This window comes from Cupressus sempervirens, chromosome 9, assembly GCF_028749045.1.
Source record: "Cupressus sempervirens isolate cs-2001-9-10 chromosome 9, ASM2874904v1, whole genome shotgun sequence".
In the NCBI taxonomy this organism is placed as follows: domain Eukaryota; kingdom Viridiplantae; phylum Streptophyta; class Pinopsida; order Cupressales; family Cupressaceae; genus Cupressus; species Cupressus sempervirens.
The window spans coordinates 330,088,737-330,113,387 of record NC_143126.1 but is presented as its reverse complement, the minus strand read 5'-3'; the positions used below and the strand labels follow the sequence as shown (position 1 = coordinate 330,113,387).

Below are 24,651 nucleotides of genomic sequence, written 5' to 3'. Positions count from 1 at the left end.
TAATAATCTTGATTTTACCTATACAAATCTGAATCTTTTGTGTTGGACAGAAAACCTATTTGATGTTGGTATTACAGGAATAAAGGTGTGCATGTTAATTTTCTCAGATCATTTTGAAGAAGATGAAACCTTATGGTTGCTTTCTATTTATCTATAAGTTAGAAGTTGTTGATGACTATGGATGTTTGTTAGAATGATTTAGAATACTAAGAGGGGGGTGAATCAGTTATCCTTAAGTCCAAGTCTACCAATTAAACTTTTCAACTCATCAAACAACTTAGATCTAATATATAACTGACTCAGCCTCTATAGAAACTTATCAATAACATAAACTTGTAGTCCACTGTCCCAATAATAACTTACTTGCAGAATATAAAAATTTAAACAATAAACATCTCAAATAACTGTCACATGAGTAAGACACCGGGATTTAATGTGGAAACCCAATTTGGGAAAAACTACCAACAACATGTCACCAATTTTTTATTCTTCTGAAATGAGCTATGTTAGGAGCCAACCCTGTTAAAGGTTATAGTACACACTATTAGGTGTGACCTTGTTAAAGGATTTAATCACCCTATTAGAAGTGGTCTTGTTAGAGGACTTAAGAACATTCCATTAGAATTTCACCTTTTTAAAAGGATTTACAAATGATTGTTAATTTTTAATTGATACAATGGTTAGAAAGTACTAATAGGTTGATCTGAATAAATACAACTCACTTTGCAAATACATATCATAATTCGATTCAATGGCTAATTCCATTGAATTAAGAAACAAGAGTCTAGGAACAAAAGTCCAAGTCTAGGAACAAGAGTCCAAGTCTTATTCCTCTCTATCTGTTCAATCTCTTCATTCATAGCTTCAATCCAACTTTCATTATCCAAAGCATCTTTCACTGATCTAGTTCAAATTCAACAAGCAAACATGTACCTTTCAATTTGTTTCTTGCCATTGTCCCATCTGACTTATCTCCAATGATATGATCAGGTGCATGATGCTTTCTGACATATCTTGCTAACATCGGTACTTTGGATTTAGAACTTGTTCCACTAGCCTCTTCATTATCTTCTATATCAAGCTTGGGTCCCACTTGTTAGTGTAAATTATTATTATTTATACTTTACTTAAGTTTACTTAGATAAATGCATTATTTATTAGTTTTTCACCTAGGACAAAGTGTACTCTTATGTGTTGACTTGTTGACAACACAAGAGTTTGCACCTACCTTGTCATATTTATCCTCTCGTCTATATAGAGGATAATCCACTTTTCATGGATGTATGCTTAGTTGTCATGCTTATCTCCTAGCTCTTTCTAGCTCATTCTAGAAGCATCCTAGAGGCCTTTGTAAAGAGGCTCTCCTAGTGTACTTTTGTACAACACTTTCATTTTTCATTGTTGGAATATATTTTCTCTCTCACACCATTGAGATTCTCCAAGCTTTGCCTTTCCTTCTCTAGTTTCTCTTTAGCAGGTTATTTGCATGCAGGTGGTCTTGGCAATCTATGAGGTTGGTTTTCACTACTTCTACATCATTTAATGTGACTCGAGTCCTTCAGACTCAATTTTCTCTAGTTGCAACTCAATAGCCTTTGATTGCGACTTGGGTCCTTCAAACTGTGACTCAAGTTGCAGTGTTTACAACTTGGGTGCTTCTAGAGATTTTGGAGATTTGGGAGGTGAAGCCTCCTAACTTCCAATTAGATTTGGAAATGTACTAGGTTCATAGTAAATAAACCTTTTTTAATCCTCAGGTTCTTTGCTGCTCTCTTCTTCACTCTTATTTTCAAACTCATCAATTCTCACATGTGCACTTTCTATGAACTTATGAGTGGATAAATTTAAACATTTATATGCTTTACTTCTACAGGAGTATTCTAAGAATATACCTTCATCACCTTTGACATAAAATTTACCTTTCCTAGTCTCTTTCAGAATATAACATTTGCTACCAAATACTTTCAAGTAACTTACATTTTGTTTGTAGCTATACCATAATTCATAAGGACTTTGATTTGAGTCTTTCTTTAGCTGTAGTCTGTTCAAGGTATGCACTGCATTACTAATTGCTTCCTTCCAATATTTGATTGCAACATTCTTTTCTATCATCGAATTTCTTGCACAATCCATGATAGATCTGTTCCTTCTTTCAGCTATACCATTTTGCTGAGGTGTACCTCGAGCTGATACTTGTCTTTTAATTCCTTTTTCAGTGCATAATTCATTGAAATCATTAGAGATGAATTCACCACCTCTATCTAATCTCAAACACTTTAGTTTCTTTTTCTACTCTTTCCAGATACCATTTAAACTTTTGAAAAGCTTCTGACTTCTCTTTTAGATACATTACAGTCATCATTCTAGAATAATCATCAACAAAAAGAATAAAATATGTATCTCCACTATATCTTTCTATACCAATAGGTCCACATAAGTATGTGTGAACCAACTCCAACACTTCTTCAGAATGATGGTTCTTGCTTTTGAAACTTCTCTTTCCCATCTTACCAATTTGACAATTTTTGCATAGGCCCATATCAGGTTTTCTCAAGCTAGGAATAACTCTTACCTTTTTGTTTTTGCTTATCTTTATCAGATTATTAAAGTTCACATGACATAACCTTTTATGCCACAACCAACATTCTTGAGCAATAAAACATGAACTTTCATTGTGATCTAGGTAGAATAGATTACCTTTGGTTTGTTTACCTGACCCGACTAGATTTCCTTTTCCACCCAGCAACTTGGCCTTCCCATTCATGAATTCTACCTTAAAGCCAATGTTATTCAATTGTGTCACACTCAGTAGATTATTCTTTAGTCCTTCAACCCAATAAGCATTATCATATCTAAGTTTATTTGTTAGTGAGATACAACCTTTTCCTTTTATGCAACATCGTTCATTGTTTCCAAATCTCACACTTCCACCATCATAATGTTCCACATGTTCAAACTTTGTTTTGTCACCAGTCATATGATGTGAGCAACCACTGTCAATAATCCATGTATCATTTTTGCTAACATGAGAGATAAGTGTCATTTTATCTCCTTCGTCATCAAATTCATCTCTTACAACAATATATACCATTTCATCATCTTCACTACCATCTGAATCTTTAGCCATAAAACAAGATTTCTTATGAATGTAGAACTAAGATCATAATCACACAAAGATTTGAAGGATACTGCTATAACTATCAAAAGTATGGACATAGGGCATATGAGTGCAGATCCAAGCCAAAATGGTCATCAAACAAGCAGACAAAGGTAAAGCACAATGACAACTCTTATAATTGGGATTATAATACAAGGTATAATTGTCACTACTATCAAGAGTATGGACATGTTGTTGAAAACTACATAAGAACACATTTCAGAAGTGACTACAGTAGATGGTTAAGTCAAACCACATGTTTTAGCTATTTGAAGACTGGTTACAAGTAGGAATTGTCCAACAAGGTCAAAGGCACTGAGCAACAAGTTCAACAAAGGAAAAGGAAAGGCAGATGTTGAGAATGTTAGAGATTAGATGAACAAGACATGGAAGAGAAAGGAAGATTGCAACACATCAAGATCAGATGGGATCACTTCACCCAATGGGTGAGGTGATCACACCTCCTCCAATTAAGCAATCAAGAGCTATGTGGGACTGATATCTAAAAGATATACTATACATTAGTTCCAAGGATTTAGTTTTGAAAATATTGCATATGCATGAATAAAGATGCAAGGTGTTGTTAAGAATCTAGAAGAAATCCTTAAGTTTTGTTAGTTTTCATGTTACTATCAAGCATGAAAAGTTTCACTATGCTTGTTGAGTGAAACATTAGTTGATGTTGACCTATCAAAGTTGATAGTGTTGACTAAGCTCATAGTGGTTGCCGAGTAAAAAGGGAACTTCATGGAAGTCAAGTGAGTCAAAATCTCTATTGAAGTTGAGCTTACAACTATGTAAGCACTAAGCATTAAATACAAATTTTTAAGGTCTATATGATCAATTTTTACTCATTTGACATCATTCAAATTTGAAGGAGAGCATGAAGACTGAAAGGCAAATTGAAAGAGATCATACCAACATTTGCAAGCCGGATTCAACAGTCACTTGACACCATCACAACAGATTCATAAAGGTATTTATCGTGTGTTGAGCTATGTAGTTTGAATTTTTGCAAATCCTAGTTTACATAATGGCATCTAATTCTTCAACTACTAAGGTTAAAGAGGGTAAATAAGTTTTGAATGTATAATTGATAAGAAATGAGATCATACAACCTATTTTTATAGCCATTCCTGATATTACTTACAAGCAAGATCCATTTGGTGCGTTGTCTATGATACCACCTCAAGTTTTGATGATTCAAGATGTAAGATGTTGCTACACATGCAAGGTAAACCTATGTCCCTAAATTCCATAGGAGACATGGAGATTAGGGAAACCTATGGGAAATTATATAAAAATGGAGCATTGAAGGATGAATTCAAAATCATAGAGAGAAATGGGTTGACCCATGCCTTAGATTTCCTCAATATTTTTAAGATTGAATGGATTAAGATAGTTTTGAGTAGAATTCATGATAATTCTATATGGTTGGATAATGGACTGGTGAAAATCACCAAGAAAATTGTACATAGAATAACTGGATATCCAACACTTGATCAACCTAAAACCATGAGGAATGAATCTAAAGAGGTCATTGAGAAGAATACAAGGGCAGTGTGGAATAAATGAGGTAGGACAATTGATACAATCACAAATCCCCTAATTGCTTTTGCAGTGAGGATAATAGCACATAAATTCTACCAATCAAGTAGGCTCAACAGTGTACCATGTATTGTTGTTGACATGAGCTATAAGATAGTTAAGAAGGATTATACCTATGATCTTGTCGAGTTACAGATGCAACAATTGTCAGAAAATTCAGGAGCTATAGGAAGACCAAAAGTGCACAATGTAAATTTGGTTCAATTATTGTATGTATGTTCTTTTATGTACATAATAAATTCCCCATATTTGGTAAAGTTTCATGGAAAACAAATAGATCAATTGTAGTGTAGATAGGTGAGTTTATTAAGCAACTTGGGAACAATTTTGAGTCAGTTATGACTAGCTACTTTGAGGACTTCAAACAATCAATGAAGAAGAGACCGAGGATACAAGTTTCATTAGTTGAGAAACATTTCAATGATGTTTTCTTTCTAGTTGACGCTAATTTTACATATGTTCAAGTTGTTGTTCCAAGGGTAAGGTGGCTAAGGCCACTAGGTTATGAAATCAATGTTGACGAAGCCTTTGCAGTAATCACAACATTACTTGCAGAAGATGTAGATGCTAAGGCTACTGCCTTTGGAAATTATGACATGGCCAAATCAAAGATAACTATGGATTTGAAGGTTGCCTCGGTCATTAGGAAGAAGAACAAAGTTGTGAAGAAGCTAAAGTAGAAATTTGGTGAAGGAGCAGATGAAGAAGAAGAAGATGATAATGATGATGAAGAAGAAGACATGCATGTTCAAGAACCATTGGCCTTGACTTAAGGTCAAGGAGAAGACCAAGAAGAAGAAGTGGAAATTAAAGAAGGTGTCAAGGGAGAAGAATTCGGTGAAGCACCAGAGCAAAAGAAGAGGAAAGCTAAGACACTAGCTGCTAGCAAACCAAGGAAGGTTGCAAAATCTAAGCCTACAGCTCCCTCTACAAGAGCAAGCACAAGGGCTACTACAAAGAAATCTCAAGAAGCAGTCAAGCTAAAAGACAAGAGAGCTAGACTAGCTAGCAATGAAGAGGAGCATGAGAAGAGATCAAAGAGAAAATACATTGCTCTAGCTGAATCTGATGAAGAGAAGATTGAATCTGATGACAACAACCAATTTCAAGTGCCGAGTCATCGTCCTTCTTCAGATTTAGATAATATATGTAAGAACATAAGTAATAATGTTGATTTATCTGGTCTCCAACACATTAAATTTGATACACTTGGAAAATTTTAGATGAATCCAGTAGAGGAGTCAATTTATGCCATGATGACAACATTTAAACAAACTCCAATTGAGATTTCCAACTCTCTACCAAAGGAATTATCCGATAGAGTTAAGCAAAAATGGCAATATAGTATAAAAATAGAAAGACAAATAAGAGAGGCTACACTTGCTAGAGTGATGCCAGAATTGGATAGAGAAACTATGGCCAGGGCATTAAAGAAACATATTGTAAAATTTGCACCAAAATACAGGGCATTCAACATATTGAAAAACAAGGTTGAGGATGTTGTACAAAAGACCACTTTGATCTAGAAATCATTATATGGTTTAAAAATACCCAAGGCAATAATGTAGGCATCTATTGAGGTAGGTGAGGACAAAGAAGAGCAACAAAAGGTAACTGAGGTAATCATAGTTGACACTGAGACAGTTACACAAGAGGAAGGCACTAAAACAAATGACTAGCTGAGGATGAGCAACAAACAGAACAATGTACCAGATACACTAGTGTCGAGTGTTAGTCCTCCACATGAGGTTAACACAGAAAATGATATTGGAAAAGTTAAGGATGTTTCTGATACTGCCACTTAGAACATCAATCCCCTTACAAAGGATGACTTGAAGAAGATACTAGTAGAATCCACTACCCAGGCCAAACTTTGTGACAATCTTGTATCGATGAGTGTTGATGAAATTGAGAAGGTAGACAAACTATCTACAGGGGAGGAAATATAGAAACAAGTTACACCTACAACCCACCTCAATTCACATTTGTACAATCTACATTACTCCTTGCGGTATATCAAAGGAAGGAGATAGCTACTTCTACCATCAATACATTGGCACAAAGTACTCCAGTCTCAGTCCCTATAAAGGAAAGTGAAAATGACAAGGGTGAGACAGTTGGAGAGTAGAAAAATGGGACAGAAAAGATTGAAGGAACACGAGTTCAAATAGGTCAGGCAAATACTCCTACACCTACAACACAAGAGCAAGGTGCATCTGTGAATATAGAGAAGGCAAAGGATAAGACTGAAGAGCTAGGTATGACTACCAAACTTGAGGAGCAAATTGCTATACAAACATTGGTAACCTTACCAAAAACTGCTACTCCTCCTAGTCAAGCTCTTCATAGGCCTAGTATAGAAGCTATACCCCTACAATCATCACGGTCAAGTCCAAGCACATCCAAGGCAGATAAAGCTACATCATTTGTTGATGTGAACTTGGATGAAGTGATTGAGTTGCCCAAGTTTGATTTTGCAACCATCACCATTGAGTAGATGATCATGCTCTAGGATGCTCTTGCAAGGAAGAAACAACAAGAACTGCTAAGGTAAGAGCAAAGGCAGAAGCAAGCTTTGATAGATATCAAGGACATTTTTCTTCATGCATTTAGCCTGCCAACACTAGAAGAAACCAAGCCAAACATAGAGCAGGTAACTAGCCTTGTTGAGAAAGTAAATGATGTAGACCTAGATACAAATGTCAAACTACTTGAATGGTCTGAAAGAAGTTTCAACACAAGGTTGATGAAAAAATATCAGGTGATATTGCACTATCACAGGTTGAGTTAGCAACCAAAATTGATAGTGTGAAGAAGATACTAGAGAACATTTTCTCTTTGTACACCAAATTGTGTAATCCCACACTCTTCACACAAGAAATAAGGAGTCATATTATGAGTTTGCAAAGTTGTATGCAATCATCTGGTATAACTCTACCAAAATCTCCAGCTCAGAGTAATAAACATTTTAGGAATCTCCTTAACTTCCAAAGTCAGTTAGCAGTGTTACACATAGATGAAGCAAACATCAAGGTTAAATTGATCAACATCCAGTTCATTATGATTCCACATATGGAGATATTGCACAGGAAACTAGCCTTTGTTGTAACACTCATGAAGAAAGATCTGCATCTTTCTACTTATGAAGGCTTAGTTCACCTTGCTGTCGAGCTAGCCATCCATATCAAGTCATTGGAGGTAGCTTGTGATAACTAGGATGCAACAGTGAAAATCATGCTTGAGGTCCACAAATCATTTTTGGATAAACACAATATTAGTGTATAACCCTTTGACATCAGTGTCAAAATGGGGGAGAAATAAAAGATGGGAGAAACAAGAAGTATGAAGGAGATAATATTTTTGAGGGAGATGACAAAAATAGAGTACACAAATCAGTCAATACAAATCTACTCAACACGATGAACAATTTTGATTCAAATACAGAACAACATAATCAACTCAGGGGGAGTTATTGAATTTTGAGATATGATTGATGAGTCATAAGCTTTTCCAAAATTTTGAAGTTTACATTTTTTTTATGAATGTAGATATTATATGAGTTATGTTTGAGAGGCTAAATGTTATTTATACATGATCAAGTATTTTGCCACTCATGTTAAAGGGGGAGATTGTTAATCTTAGATTGTTTTTGACATACAAGTGACAATATGCTTAAGCCATTTACTTAGTTCATGACGAACAAGTAATACATGCCGAGCATAAGTTGTCAGATAATATATGCCAAGTGACATATGTTTAGTATGAGCCGAATAACTAGTAAGTGCTGAGTCACTCAAGTGTTGAGCTAGATAGTATGTGCCAAGCTATTTGGATGCTAAGTGATCAATGGATGTCAAGTCATTCAGAGGCCGAGTTACAACATTGAAGTTGCAGTTGATGCCGAGCATCATGGACTTCAAGTGCCAAGTTACACAGTTTTGACATAGATGTTTGTAATGGCACAAACTTCTATGTAAACCATTTTTGGGCTAACTTAAGGATTGCTTTACGATCTTTGATGATAAGGATGAATCTTAATTGTGAATCCCTATGCATTACATGCATCCAATAAAAAAAAGGAAAGGTTTAAGCAACAATATGGGTGAATCATTACCATTGATTCATACCTAACCCTAAGTTACCCAGGTCTTCTTAAGGAAGATAAACCCTAAACTTTGTAATGAATGCTTAAGGAGAATTAAAGAGAGTTTGCATGCACAAACTAAGTATTCATAGTGATTAAGGTGTTATGATTTGAGTTACATTGCAGAATCAGTTAAAGGAGGATAGAGGAAAGGAATCAGAAGACAACAAAGATAAATGATCGGAAAGGATGAAGTGCACATCAGTATAGAGGTAATTTGACATCAAGCAATAGAGTGCTAATCGAAGGATCATTGCTCAGACATTCTAATAGGTGAATAAGTTAAATCTCTTAACAAAGTAGTCTTGATAAGCTATTGTAAATCCTTTAACAAGGTGCTTACTTCATTGTAAGTTAAAGTCCTCTTACCAGGCACACTTTTAGTAGGGTGTTTAAATCTTTTAACAGGGTAAGATATAACAATATTGCAAGCCTTTAACAGGGTAGACCTTTCACTGGGTAGATCATTTTTCATGATCAAATATTGTAACCTTCATTGGATACACTTTATTACTGCAGTAGTGAAGATTTGTGGGTGTCATCCCCACCCCAGTTTTACCTTCTCCTTAGAGGGTTTCTAGGTAACCAAACATCTTGTGTCATACATGTGTTGAATATTTTACTTTTATGCTATGGATGTATATGCTTAATTTGGTATTTCAGTTTATATGCATAGATTGTGAGATGGATGTGTAGTGAATAGTTTTAGAGGTTGAAAGTTTTAAGTGCTAATTCACCCCCACTCTCAGAGTTTACTTCCCTATTGTATTTCCAACAAGGGTTGCTTTCTGATCCTGTCTCTTTAGTGCTTAGTTCTTATAGACATGAAGGCATCATCTATTGAGGGGGTGATATTACATGCTTGAGTGGCTGTTGGTGGAAGGTCTGACCTTGTGCTTTGTTGGACTATTGGGGAGATCATGAAGTGGTGTTGTTTGTGGATTCCACTCTTCTTCACCTTCCTTTTAAGGTTGTATGCTTTGAGGAGGACTTAAAATGTCCAAGTGTTTGTGAATTGGCTCTATATATGTTCTAATTTTGGAGAAGATGGAGGGAAGCAAAGTTTCTTGCCTTCCTCATGCACTGTTGATCCTTGCACCATATCTTGGGTTGATTTGAAGCTCTCTTGGGACGAGTTTGATGGGATTGGAATGACTGATGCCACCACCATGTTTTTGGGGGTAAGGTTTCAATATGCTTGGGTAGTTTGGTGGATTTCTATCCTAGTCTGTATGGTCTAGAAGAGTGGCTAGGTTATTTGAAGATATCTAGATTTTTGATGAAGAAGATTGATGGCTTGTTTGATAGATGTTTCCTTGGTATTGTGATCTTTCACCCCCTGCTTCTATTGAGGTGAATCCTTTTGCTATTGAGGTGAGAAGGGAGTATGCAACATGGAGGAAGATCTTGGGGAATGTTGACCCGAATGGATGGTCTTGTTGGCTTCAGAGCTGTGCTTATGATGGTGAAGGAAGGACAGGCTACCCTATGCCTGAGTTTGGTCAATGAGCTTTTTGTTGATGTGTGTATCTTGTTTGTTTTCTGCTGGTGACTAGGTGTTTGTTCTTAGTTTTCAAGGGTTCACCTAAGTCCTTGGTTATTATTTTTGGGTAAGGAATGCAACTAGTATGGGTGCTTGTCTTGTGATTATCTTGTACAATGCAATTTATGATCGCTAGTTGTGCTGCATTTGGACCTTTATTTTTGATAGGGGTAGACATAAGATGTTTACTGGATTGTTTGACACTAGGTGTTATTAAAGTTGTTTAATTGTGTCCAGTGTTGGCCCTTTGGGCTTGTCCTTTGTTTGTGCCACAGTTCAACACCCTTTTGTTGCTTTTTCTTATAAAAAACAAAAAACATATTAAATTTCTTAAATATAATAAAACTGTGAAACTTTATGAAACAAAAATAATCTTAAAAAAATATGAAATCTGATTGGTGCAAATGAAATATATTTATATAATAATAATAATAATAATAACAAGAGCTCTAGAAGAGCTTGAGTCTGTGCCTTATGTTACGGGTGATACATATTATAGTTTTTTAATATTATAAGGTATTAAATGTAAGTATAAGAAGGAGATTTTTAAAAATAAATTATTAATCTTGAATTGAAAATAAAATAAAGAGAAAACAAGATAGAGACATATAGATAGATTGAAGAATGAATATGCTTAGTTAGATTAGAAAAAGTGAGAGACATTGATAGACATAGAAGAGAGAAGAGGATGTGGAGAACTAAAAGTATTAAATTTAAAATTGTTAGTTTACAATCAATTAATAAAAATATTTATCAATATTTTATTATTATTATTTTCAATATTAAAATAACAATTGGTAAGTAAAACTGATATGTTATGCTTACAAAAATCTTTGTACAATATAATTTTTAAAAAGTTATATAATTATAATAATAACTTATGATTAAATTTTTTAATAATAAAGTAAAATTATAATTTTTACTTAAGTTCTAAATTAAAAATATTATTTTAAAAATATTTATTATATAATCTTAACTAATTTTTATCATGAATTTATTGTAAACATAATATTTATTATAATGTAAAATTTAAACTTAAAAATAATGTAGCTTTTAAAATTATTATTTACTATTTGATTTAATTAAAATATTTATAAAAATAAAAAATAAGTTTAGCTTACTTTTTTTAAGCTTTAAAGTTTGTAAGTATAATATAGTTCTTGTAACTACCACATGTTTTTGTACATGCAACAAGTACGCCGATAGGAGATGCGATTTAAGAGAAAAATGTAGAATGAACATTAAATAATGTAAATATAATTTTTAAAAAAATAAAAAAAGAAGAAAGAAAGTTGAAGATTAAAACATAGATATAAAATTTACGATATTTAGGAAATTTGAATATTGCTTAAGAAATGTGTTCAATAATTTCAAGATTTTACAATTAAATTAAATTTATCAAATATAAAAAAATAACGATATCTCTAACAAATATTCTATTGATTAAATATACTACAGAAATTAGAAAAATAGTATTTAAAGAAAAACTAAAATAATATAAAATAATTAAAAAACTAAAACTTAAATCAATTAAGAAAATTAAATAATATAAAATAATTTAAAAACTAAAATCTAAATCAATTTAAAAAATAAAAAATTAAATAAATAGAGATCACAACATAAGCTAATGGGGAAATCAAAGTAATTATTTTTTAAATAAATAAGAAAAGAAAAACAATAGTTAAAAGTGGATATTTAAAATATAATCTTATGTGAACAAATTAGATTATTAATAATTTTTAATTAAAATAGTATAAACTAAAATATTTTAAATAGATTAATAAATTTTATTTATTTAAAATAAAATTTATCAAATATGAAAAAATTATTTAAAAAAATTCATAAAAAATCTATTATGAAAAATTAATAAGAGAAATACAAAAAGAATATATCTAATAAATATTCTATTGACTAAATAAATTATATAAATTAAAAAACAATATTTAAAAAAAATTAAACTAATGAAAAAAAAAATTAAAATAATTTAAAAACTAAAATCTATATTAATTTTAAAAATCAAAAGTTAAATGAATATAAATCACAACAAGAAAAGATCACAACTAACAAATAGAAAAAGAAAAATAATAGTTAAAAGTGGAGATAACAACTAATAAATATCAAAACAAGAGTTAAAAGTAGAGTGAGATAAAAACTAGCTGGTAAATAGGAAGGCTTTTCAATTTTTCGATCAAATTGACAACTTTTCTGGTCAATTGACAACTTTTCTGTCAAAAATTCAATTTTGAAAACAAATAGCCTATCGACTAAATTACCATGTGCAAAGACAAAATTAAACAATAGACATTACAAATTTTTAATATTTTTCTAATTTTTTAATTTAAGAAAATAGATATAAACCAAACAAATTCTATTTAAACCAATCAAAAATTCAGAAATAGTTCATCAAAATTTAATCTTTATTTTCCAAACCTTAGTTTATTGCACTAGTCTTTAAAATAATTAATAGCAGGGGCAAATGAGAACATTACCTCAAATGAGAAGACCGGAAGTAAAACGTGGGCCACACCTTAAACCCTAGAACCTTGTCGCTGCGTTCCGCCCTGCGTCGTTCTCGGTAAATCTCAAGCCGCTCAATCTCCTCCTCTGGTAAACGTTGCTTGAAGGCGCCTTCTGCTTACTGTCTGCTTTCAGGAGATTGCTATACATTCTATTCGCTACGAGGTGAGGCTGCTGCAATGAAGACTGCGGAGCAACGCAGATCAATGGACATATTCTCTAACTAGTTATGCCTGTTGATTGCAGGAATTCACTCGGAAGTCCGCGAATATGCCGAAGCACTACCGTCCGCCCGTAAGTTGACAGTTTCTTTTGTTTTTTCAAGCTAAATCCATAACTCCCACATCCATTTCTCTTATACATACCTCATCGGGCCATTCGTGGAAACCAAAGTTAGTAGGTTGTGAAAATTTCATTCATTTGGATGGTCCAGAAAATTCAGAAAGCAGAAACCTTCAAAAAGTTACAAAATTTCATAACAATTTTATGAGTAGAAGTCTGAAAATAATAAAATATATAGATACGTAGAAATAATAAAATCATAAAGAGCTAAAAATCTCTAATAGATCAAAACATAGAGTAATCTTTATCAAAGTTTCAATCATAAGCTTATAATTGGAATGAGAGTTCAAGTCTTAAACATATGCAGCATCAAAATAAAAACTGGAATCAGCATTGATGAAATCCTCCAGTATATTCTTTTTCATCTCCTTCATTCTTCAGATGATACTTCTTTAAAGCAAGCATAGTCATTTTGTTTTCGAAGAGATTCTGTAGGCGATTGTGAATTGCTTTGAACAAACACAATATTTTAAAGTTTCTTGTTCCCTTGTTGATTCCTTTTGTAAGCATGGATCAAATCATGTTTGTGCGATTTCTTCCACATACCAAAGCGTTGGAATTCTGACCATGGATTCTTATGGTTGGCTTTTGCAACTCTGTCGTAGAAGACCCTTAAGTCTGCCATCATTTGTTTGGTTCCATCCTCATTTTTTAATCTTCGCCTCCTTCATATCGAACAATTTCTTTTTACCTATGAGAGAATAAGCTGTCCTCACCTTTTACCTCTTACTCGTCATTAACAATTAACTTATGTAGTGTTGCGAACAAGTCCTTTTTTAATCTCCTCTTGTCTATTATGTTCCATCATAATTATCTAAGAATTAAATAGAAAGTTGCTGCATGGAACATGTCCCATTGGTTGCCCATAATGGTCAAAATCCATTGAACTTCATCATCTTTTTCTAAAACTTTTTAAATCGCTTCCTTTTCTCTATCCATGTCTTCATACACAATGGTCATACAGGGTCTCCCACTATAAACCATTCTCAACATTTTATTTTGACAAGTGGTTCGTATACTTTTTCAGATTTTTCAGCCCCTTCCCAAATGAATTTTCCAAGATGGCTGCTTCAACATCTTTTGTTATGCCTTCTTTGGAAAATTAATAGTTTGTCCAATCATCAACTTAGTGACCAGAAACAAGAAACGAGGTGCTTGACAGAAATTGCAACATGACAGAATTATGAGGTTAAGTGAGTTTGTGGACAACAAATGAATCAGATAATGTTCTCTAGTATATTTAGTATATCGCATAAATTTACTTGTATAATATATCGATTAATAATAATAAAATATTAAATATTAATAATGCTATTGCTGTAAAAAATGTTTTAACATAGTTGATATGCTAGATTAAAATAAATTAATACTATATGAGTTTTCCACGATGAACTTGCTTGGTAGATATTTTATTAAAAGGAAGGCAGCCCAGATAAATCATATGAAGCAGGGAAGAATTACTCTCAATTGAATTGGATTTATCTTTATGCAAGTCATATGAAAATGTGCATAAAGCTGAAGCGGGCCTTCAAAGCTGTAATTTTTCATAAAATAATGAATCTTTTCACAGGTCTCAATAGTTATTCTTAATTTATGTGTTTGTATATGTGCATAGATGTTACCAGACAGAATCTTAAATTTTAGCTCATTTTCTGAAATGCAGGGAAAGAAGAAGGAAGGAAATGCAGCCAAATATATCACAAGAAACAAGGCTCTGACTCGCCTTCAACTGAAATTGCCTGAGTTCCGGTAAATGCAGAATGCCTTATGTGATTATTTTGTGGAATTTCGCCTCTTGTCAATTTATTGACATCATTGTGGTCTTAGTATCAATACGGATTAATGGTCATGCAGGCGATTGTGTATCTTAAAGGGAATCTTTCCAAGGGAGCCGAAGAAAAAGCTTGAAGGAAATAATAAAACATATTATCATATGAAAGATATTGCCTTTCTTGCTCATGAACCACTGCTTGTGAAGAGCAGGTCAGTTTAATATGTTATGATACGTTTCAATCCTCTCACAATGTATTAGGCAACTGATTTACTTGACTTCAAAGCTCTGATTTTCTTTGAGTGCAGTTAACTTATGATTCATATGTAGTCCACTTAGCTGAAATTAACTTCATTTTCTCTGTCTAGAATGGCCCCAAATGATGAGGATTTAATTAAATTTGGAAATATAAGACGTGTTAAAAAAATTCAACCAACATATAGGTAATCCTAGATTCCAGAAGAAACATTATAGCATTAACTGCAATAACATGGCTTGTGCTCAAGCCAAATGATACAACACCTATGAAATTGTACAGAATTTTAGTACAATGGTCCTACTCTATACATTATACTATCAATTAAAAGTATAAATGCTAACAGCAATGGCTTCTTGGCTTCATTTTGGTGGGCTTTATGAGCAATAGTACTCCATTAGTTTAGCTTCTGCATGCTCACATTTTTTCATACTTTCAATCTCAACTGATTTCCAGATTCAACTGTTGCCATGATACTTTCCATTGATGGATTGATAAAATTGGCAAAATTATTATAACATCTTTCCAACAAGCATTCTAATTGCAAAAGCTGGAGTTTCTAGCGACCAATAGCTGTATTATAGTTTGACCATATAAACAAAACTCAACTTTCCGGGGTTCATAGATGTCAAAATCTGAAATGTTAAACATTTTCTTTTTGTTTAGCAAAATAAGAAAATTAATTTGTATCTTTGAATAAATATATAAGGAATAAAATAATGGTGACAAAAATATTGATAGAGTCTGAAGATGAAGAATTGAAAAAAAATGCTTTGAATTTGTTTGAAAAGTTCTATGCTGTAATTTCTTGTTCAGGTCTGTGATCATACAAAAAAGTTAAAATATGGCCCTTTTGTCCTATGTTGGTCCCACGATGTTTTTTAATGGGTAGGTAAAGAAGTTCAGATGGTCGGCACTGAAATAGTTACCCAAATAACAACAATTTGCAATGAAATGTTTTTTACCTGGAGAACTTGTTTCCAAGGGACACAAAAGCAACTTAAATATTAACTTGTTTCCAATGGAATATTAAGTTAAATAAATAATAAATGCCAACTAGCGTGAGCTGCTTGCATTGCAAACTAATATATTGAGATCACAGTGGAAGCTAAAATGATTCTTGGGCTGGTGTTCCTCACTGTATTGGGGGAGGCCTTTTTCCAGTGATCATCGAAGTTGCATGTGGTGTCTGGAGGAACCAAAAGACACCAAGAGCACAGGTTATCTGTGAGTGGTCTCTTCAGGTCTTATAATCCAATAGAATTGCCGTATATGACCTGAGACTGATATTCATTGTGTAAATTGCTGAATAGTGAGGGGTCACATTTAAAGCATAAGATTTAGCCTGCTTCAAAGCAAGAAATTAATAGACATACTCCTGGCCTTCGTTTGCTTGTTGTACTGATTTCAGGTATCACTGAAATCTTTAAGCACAAACTCCATTGTCTTAATGAATTTGTTTGTGGCAGGATCTTTAACTCTGTAATTTGTTACAATCTGTGTTTATATTTTAAACCATTACAAAATATTTCCTCAAGAACAACAGATGAACTGGCAGTGTCATGCTCTAAAATATCATTTCAGTTCACGATTTACAGAAACTGGTTCATTAACTCACCTATAGCTAATACTATGTATGGTGAACTGTGGCTATGGTTTTCAATGTTTGTGCTAAAATGCATTAGAAGGTGAGGTGATACATCCTATGATTCAAGTTATTGGTACAGTAGTGTCCCTTTATGAAATTTCCTTATTTTTGCATTAAATAGATATTCCACTCTCATAAGTCACTACAATACTTGCATAATTAATAAACATTAACTTCAACCTTTTGATTTTGATGATTGTGAACTTTGAATTTAAGCTTGTTATAAATTTGAAAATATTAAACTTATATTCTGCTGTAGTCATTCTTCCACACTGTATTTTCCTTATTTGTATAATTGTTTGAAAATTTCTATCTAAAGTGGGGTTTTTGTCCTCTAACTTGGCAAGAGAAATTAAGGGTTTTCGTCCTTAAACCTCTTGTCATTGAGGAGTTTTGTCCTCTATTAGCTGAACCACATTGTGCATTTCACAAGGGACAGAAATCAGATATGAATTATTTTCCTCATTTTGGTGGTTACTTCTTGTTCAATGTCTCATATATATCTTTTCTTTCAATGGTTGAGATTTTTCACATACCCTTCTAACTTTGATGAAGGGTGCTCCCCTTAATACCACGACAAACAATAGAAACAGAGAACAACACAAATTGAGGGAACAAAATATGGGCTTTTTATTATTGCCGCAAATGCGGAATTACAAAATTACAATATGCAAACCCACATGGGTGCCTTACAACAGTCTGCAAGACAAAGCTGCGACTATCACCCAGAACTGACATAGACAACATACGAGCCTTCCTTATATAGGCACTTTTAACTGCTTATGAAGGTTCTAGACACTAAGCCCTAACCCTTGAGGCCCATCAACCTCATATTAAATCATTTCATTACACTTTATTACAATTTAACCCTGTGTTGTAGGGGAGAAAATGGGCCTCATTTTCAAGACAGCAGGGGATGGTGGCAAGGGGAGGACGGGGTAGGGAGGGTGTTGTATAGTATACATATAGAATTTGAAATGCTTGTAATGAAATGATGTTTCAGGAGAACAAACCAAATTAAAATACTTGAATATATCAAAATTGCACCATGAACTAGAACAATTGAACATTCAACATATTAACATATTACATACCCAATATTAACATTCAAAAAACAAAATTCAAGTACCCATTCTAGCGGAAGCATGGTTGAGGAATGGTAGAGGTGGAAGTATTTGGGTATGCAAGTACTCGGTGCAGGGACGTCTCGGGGGCGGGTACTTTGATGTTTGGGAGGGGGGTGCGAGTCCCCTGTTACATTGCTTTATTACATAAGATAGGCTCAAGACAATTTACAAATTACATTTTCAGATGGGTCCACTTTCAGAGACCAAAACTAGTAAATCATTGACCTGATGGGCTATTATTACCCCATTCCAGTAACCTCGGCTAGCAATCTATAGGTGCCAATGGTGTAAGTGTCCATTAGCCGAGGTTTCACCTCTTACAATAACTGCACCAATATATATGATATGACAATAAAACTTATCCGGCAGGCTGATATGTGAGATGAATCTCCATATATGAGATTATAACAATCTGAGCATATAATACCAACTTACTAAAACTAGCAAGCTTCCACAAATAGCAACTCTGTATAGGAATAACCCTTATTAAAAACACAAAAATTGGAAATAGAAATATTTTTGGGTGATGTAAGATTGCCCTTGCACTTAGGACACTCCTGCATTAGACACTCGGGGTAATTTGAGAAGTGTGCCTGTCATGTCTTAGGTAGTTAGAGGAAAACCAAGACAGTCAACCTCTTCCCATGCTAGCCATGATGAATCCTCCATTGGCCTCCCTTTCCATTTGACTAGATACTCTTCATATGTTCTGTTCCTTGTGCTTCTTCCCTTACGACTGTCCAATATCTCCTCAAATCTCCTGTGTAGCTGAAGTAGATGCCAAAATACTTCACTGTGCTTCTGCAACTTCATCTCCATCACCTCCCTCATAATATTCTGTCAAATCTGAAATGTAAAAAATTGGTGAAATATTCAGTTCAGCAGGCAACTCTATTTCATAAGCATTTTCAGAATCATACCTTTTCACTATCTTGCATGGTCCAAACTTCTTCATTTTCAGCTTATTATATGTACCCACTGGAAATCTCTCTTTCCTTAAATGAACCATGACTTCATCACCAATCTGAAAGTCCTTATGCCTCCTTTTCACATTTGCCATAGCCTTATATTGTGTATTCATCTTTGTAATGTGCTTGCTCACCTCCTCATAGATGTTCTTCAAATGTTCAATAAAATCTGTTGCTTCAGCACTAGTTATTTCTCCTTTATCCAACTACTTTAATTTAGAAGCATTTCTGGGACTGCTTCCATATACAATCTGGAATGGTGATTTACCAGTATTCCTGTTGACAAAATTATTGTATGCAAATTCTGCCTGTGGTAAAATTAGATCCCAATCTTTTGACTTATCTCAAACCAAGCATCTCAACAAATTCCCCAAACTCCGATTCACAACTTTTGTTTGTTCATCAATCTGTGGATGATGGGATAAACTGAACTTCAAATTTGTCTTCAATTTCTTCCACAATGTATGCCAGAAATACACAACAAACTTGGTATCTCAATCAGAAACTATAGTCTTTGGCAGACCATGTAGTCTCACCACTTCTTTGAAAAATGACTCCATCACATGAACATCACTGGTCTTCTTGTAGGGAATTAAATGTGCCATTTTTGAAAATCTGTCAACCACTTCAAATATTGAATCACGCCCTTGCTGTGTCCTTGGTAAACCAAGATCGAAATCCATACTGACATCTTCCCATGGCTTCTCAGGTACAGTTAATGGCTGCCCGAATTTTGCTTTACTCCTTTTACCATTTGACATACTTTGCAACTCTGTACAAATTTTTTCACATTTTGTTACAATTGTGGCCAATAATAATTCTCAACAACCAAAGCAATGGTTTTATTTCTACCAAAGTGTCCAACCAATCCTCCACTATGCTTCTCCTTGATGAGATTCTCTCTCATAGAACTTTTGGGAATTCACAACTGTCTTCCTTTGAACAACATATCATCTTGGATTATGAAATCCAACCACTTTGTCCCGTCAAGTGTAATAGGTTCTGTACAAGCTTTCCAAGCCTCACCAAAATTAGGATCCTTCGGATACAAATTCACGAGTTCCTTGAACCCAACAACTTCAATCTGCATTTCTGTCAGCAAAAGTTGTCATCTACTAAGAGCATCTGCAACTTTGTTAGACATCCCACTCCCATGTTTCAAAACAAATATATAACTCTACAAATTTAAATTGCCTTTGATTCAATTTTTCTTGACTATTCAAATATTGCAAAGCTTGATAATCAATATACAAAACAAACTCCTTAGGAAGAAGATAGTGTCTCCACTTCTTCAATGCTTGAACTATAGCATAAAATTCTTGATCATAAATATAATACTTTCTTTTGGTGTTATTTAATTTTTCACTAAAATAAGTAACATGTCTACCTTCTTGGCTCAAAGCAACTCCTATTGTAGTACCATTAGCATAAAAACCTACTTGAAACACCTTATTAAAATCTGGAAGGGCTAAAACAGGTTGCTCTGTAACTTTCTGTTTCAACATATTAAAGCTCTTATCTGCCCCTACAATCCACTTAAATTCTTTCCTATCTCCTCTCATTGTTTCAGACCACAAATATTGCAAAAACCTTTGATAAATTTTTTGCTAAAACTAGCCAGTCCTTGAAAAGATCTTACCTTTGTCGCACTCCTTGGAGTAGGCCATTCAAGAATAGCTTTCACTTTCTCAGGATCCATTTTCAGACCTTCTGCTGATAATACAAATCCCAAGTACACCAATTCCTTCTTCACAAAACTACACTTCTTCAAATTTACCAGCAACTTGTCCTCCCTCAACTTGTCAAACACCATATGAATATGCATCAGATGCTTCTCCAATGTATTGCTAAAGATCAAAATATCATCAAGGTAAACAATGATAAACTTACCCAGAAACTTCTTCAGTACCTCATTCATGAGTCTCATGAAAGTGCTTGGTGTGTTGGTTAGCCCAAAAGGCATGACTAACCACTCATACAATCCTTCCTGTGTCTTGAAGTCAGTCTTCCATTCATCTCCTTCTGTGATGCGAATCTAATGGTACCCACTTTTCAGATCTATCTTTGTGAAATACACAACTCAAACAGTCCATAATATCATCCATCTGTGGCAATGGAAATCTGTACTTGATTGTGATCTTGTTGATAGCTCTTGAATCTGTACACATCCTCCATTCTTCATTCTTCTTCAGTGCTAATATTGCTGGTACAACACATGGACCTAGACTCTCTCGAATCGACCCCTTTTGCAACAACTCATGAACTTGTCTGTTCAACTCTTCACTTTCTGCTGGTGTCGTTCTGTGTGCTGCGTTGTTTGGCAAATTAGCTCTTGGAATCAAGTCCATCTGGTGACCAATCTTCCTCACTGGGGGTAATCCATCAGGTACATTGTCTAACACAATACCTGGAAAGTCTTCCAACAAATCTATAACTTTTGTAGGTACCTCCTCTACTTCTTTACCATCTTTTGGAATTACAAAAAAATACATATGCTCACACCTCATATCCTTGAGAAACTGCTTTCCATCAACAAAATATATTTTGGCAACGCTACATACCTTTTCTTCTTTCTGCTTCAATGGCTTCAACTTATGTTTCACTCCATCCTTTGTCAGAGTATAGGTATTTGCACGCCCTTCATGTACATCATGTCTGTCAAACTACCACGACCTACCCAACAACTTAGCATGATATCGCAAAGCACCTCATCCTGGTAGCTTCCAATCTTGAACTTCACTAGGCACTGCTCATTGACCATGACCTTGTGGTCATCTTGCACCCATGCAATACAGTATGGATGTGTGTGTTTTTGCCTCTTCAGCATTAACTCCGTGACTATCTTTTTTGACACAAGATTGTTTGTACTTCCACTATCAATGATCACATCATAACACACCTTGTATGAAATAGGCTCTTCCTTTGATTAGGTTTATTCTCACCACTCAACAAGACTCTTCTAGTTAACTAGGACTTCTCCTCTTTCAACATCTTTAGAATGTGAGGATTTGGCATCTTCATCAACATTGGCTACTTTGGACTGGCCTTCAGTTCTTCTACTAGTCCTTCCTTGGCATTGGGTACACTCAAATGCTCTATGCCCTTGTTCTCCGTTGGTGAAAACTATTTCCACGAAAACCCCCTCTTCTAGATCCTTGTCCTCTTCCTCTTCCTCTTTGATCTCTATTGTTCTAATCATGGAAATGTTTGGAATTGTTTCCCCTCTGGTTCTGATTGCTACTGCTAGCCTCATCCTTGTTCTTCTGATCATCATTTCGACCTCCATAAGACCACTCGCTAGATCTTCTATTGCGACCTCTTTCACCATTCTTGTTTATCAAACTTCTTATTCAGCTTTTCCTCAACTCTTAGGGCAAGCTGGTATGCACCTTCAAAACTGTTTATTCAAACAAGACTCAGCTCCTCCTGAATGCTTGGCCTCAACCCATTAAGATAACAAACAACTTTCTCCTTATCAACTTTCGCATGGCCAGTTTTAATGAGAACTCGGTAGAACTCTTTGGTATGCTCCTGAACAGATCTTCCCGCTTGCTTCAACCCTTGCAGCTGCTTCAGTAGATTAAGCTCATAATACACAGGAATGAATTGCCGCTTCAATTTAGCTATCATCCGGTCCCATCTTGTGATTGTGTCCTTCGCTCTTCTATTTTGCTCCAATTGAATTTCTTGCCACTAGATCTTCACATGACGCTTCAGTTTGACCTTCGCAAATTTGACCTCATCCTGATCTTCAATATCTTCATACTCAAAGTATTTCTACAATTTATTGATCCAATCGATCAATTCCTTTGGGTTAAGATTTCCCAAAAATGTGGGAACCTCAAACTTAGGTCTTTTTCCAATCTTGGAGATAGCCCTAAAAAGCCTTTCTTCTTCTGGGTTCAAAACCGCCTTTTCTTCAACATTTGCTTCTTCTTCTCCTTCATCCTCACTCTCATCTCTTATGACAAGATTTATTCCTTTGCGCATTTGTTTTTCCAATGCTTGCATCTATCTCTGGAGGGCTCTAAAACCCTTAGGTGTAACACCTATGACTCTTCCACCACGCTCTCTTCGTGGAGGCATTTTCGTGCTTCCATTGAAAACCTATTGCAAACTGCTTCACAATCGGCGATCTATCCACATGCTTAGCCCAAACCATGGTCCTGGTGAAAACTGCCTCCTAATTGACCATCTCTTTACACACTCAGGAACTCCCACTTTGATACCACTTCATGAAGGGTGCTCCCTTAATACCACGACAAACAACAGAAACAAATAACAACACAAATTGAGAGAACAAAATATGGACTTCTTATTATTGCCGCAAACAAAATTACAGAATTACAATATGCAAACCCACATAGGCAACTTCTTTACAACAATCTGCAAGACAGAGCTCCTATTATCACCCAAAACTGCCCTAGACAACCTACGGGCCTTCCTTCTATAGGCACTGTCAACCGCCCGAGAAGGGTCTAGAGACTAAGTCCTAACCCTTGAGGCCAACCAACTTCATATTATATCATTTCTTTACACTTTATTACATAAGATCGACTCAAGACAATTTACAAATTACATTTTCAGATGGGTCTACTTTTGGAGACCAAAACTAGCAGATCGTTGACCCGATGGGCTATTATAATCTCATTTTGGAATCCTCGGCTGGTGATCTACAACGGCTAATGGCGCAAGAGGTTCCGCCTCGTTTCGGACCCATTTAGGCCTTCATCGTTGGACGTGAAGCTTGGATAGCCAAAATTCATATCGAAAATCTACAATAACTGCACCAATACATATGTTATGACAATAAAACTCATTTAGCAGGCTGATATGTCAAAGATGAACCTCCACATATGAGATCAGAACAATCTGAGCATATAATACCAACTTAAACTAGCAAACTCCCACAAATAGCAATTCTATACAGGAATAGCCCTTATTAAAAACACAAAAACTGGAAAACTCGAAATAGAAATATTATTGGGGTGATGCAAGATTGCCCTTGCACCCAAGATGCTCTTGCATTAGACTTTTGATTACATTAACTTTAATTTAATATTTTATAATTATATTAATTTAATTTTTGGCTCTTCTTCTTTTTGGTGCTACTCAACTCTAGTTAAATATATGGACTCTGTGTTTTTGGGTGGTGATCCAAGTGGAGTTCTGTTGTTATACTCTGACCAGGAAGGATTTGAATTACTATCTTCTCCATAATTAGTTTGTGCAGGCTTGAGGGAATCAATTGTATTGTTCATATTTTGAAGAGTTTGAAGGAGCAATTGTGTCATTTGTTCATGTCTTTGCATATGAGCCTTCCATTCATTCTCTTGTTCTCCCTCTCGATCGGCCATATTACCCTTTCCAATATGGTTGCTAATCTCTTCTGATGCTGTCTTTAGTCTTTTTTCCCCTCTACAGAAATTGGATCTAGACCCACAGGTTAGCAGTACTGCTGCTCTGATACCATTTAAAATTTTTCTTTTTGGGTTTTCCTTTTTTCTATAAATAATAAATATCTAACTCACATATATATTTCACAATTAATTATTCAGAAGAACTATTGA

The 24,651-nt window shown here is 34.6% G+C and overlaps 1 protein-coding gene across 1 annotated transcript in view; it reads left to right on the top strand.

Moving 5' to 3' along the window:
* Nucleotides 1–12,932: 12,932 nt before the first annotated feature.
* The window catches only part of LOC149538693 (pescadillo-like protein), a 78,973-nt gene continuing 67,254 nt past the window's right edge, over nt 12,933–24,651 (top strand). The window contains exons 1-4 of the mRNA XM_089800025.1: nt 12,933–13,134; nt 13,216–13,263; nt 14,975–15,060; nt 15,166–15,294. Coding sequence (XP_089656151.1) covers nt 13,240–13,263; nt 14,975–15,060; nt 15,166–15,294 — 239 coding nt within the window. The 5' untranslated portion in view covers nt 12,933–13,134; nt 13,216–13,239. The remainder of the gene's footprint in view (nt 13,135–13,215; nt 13,264–14,974; nt 15,061–15,165; nt 15,295–24,651) is intronic.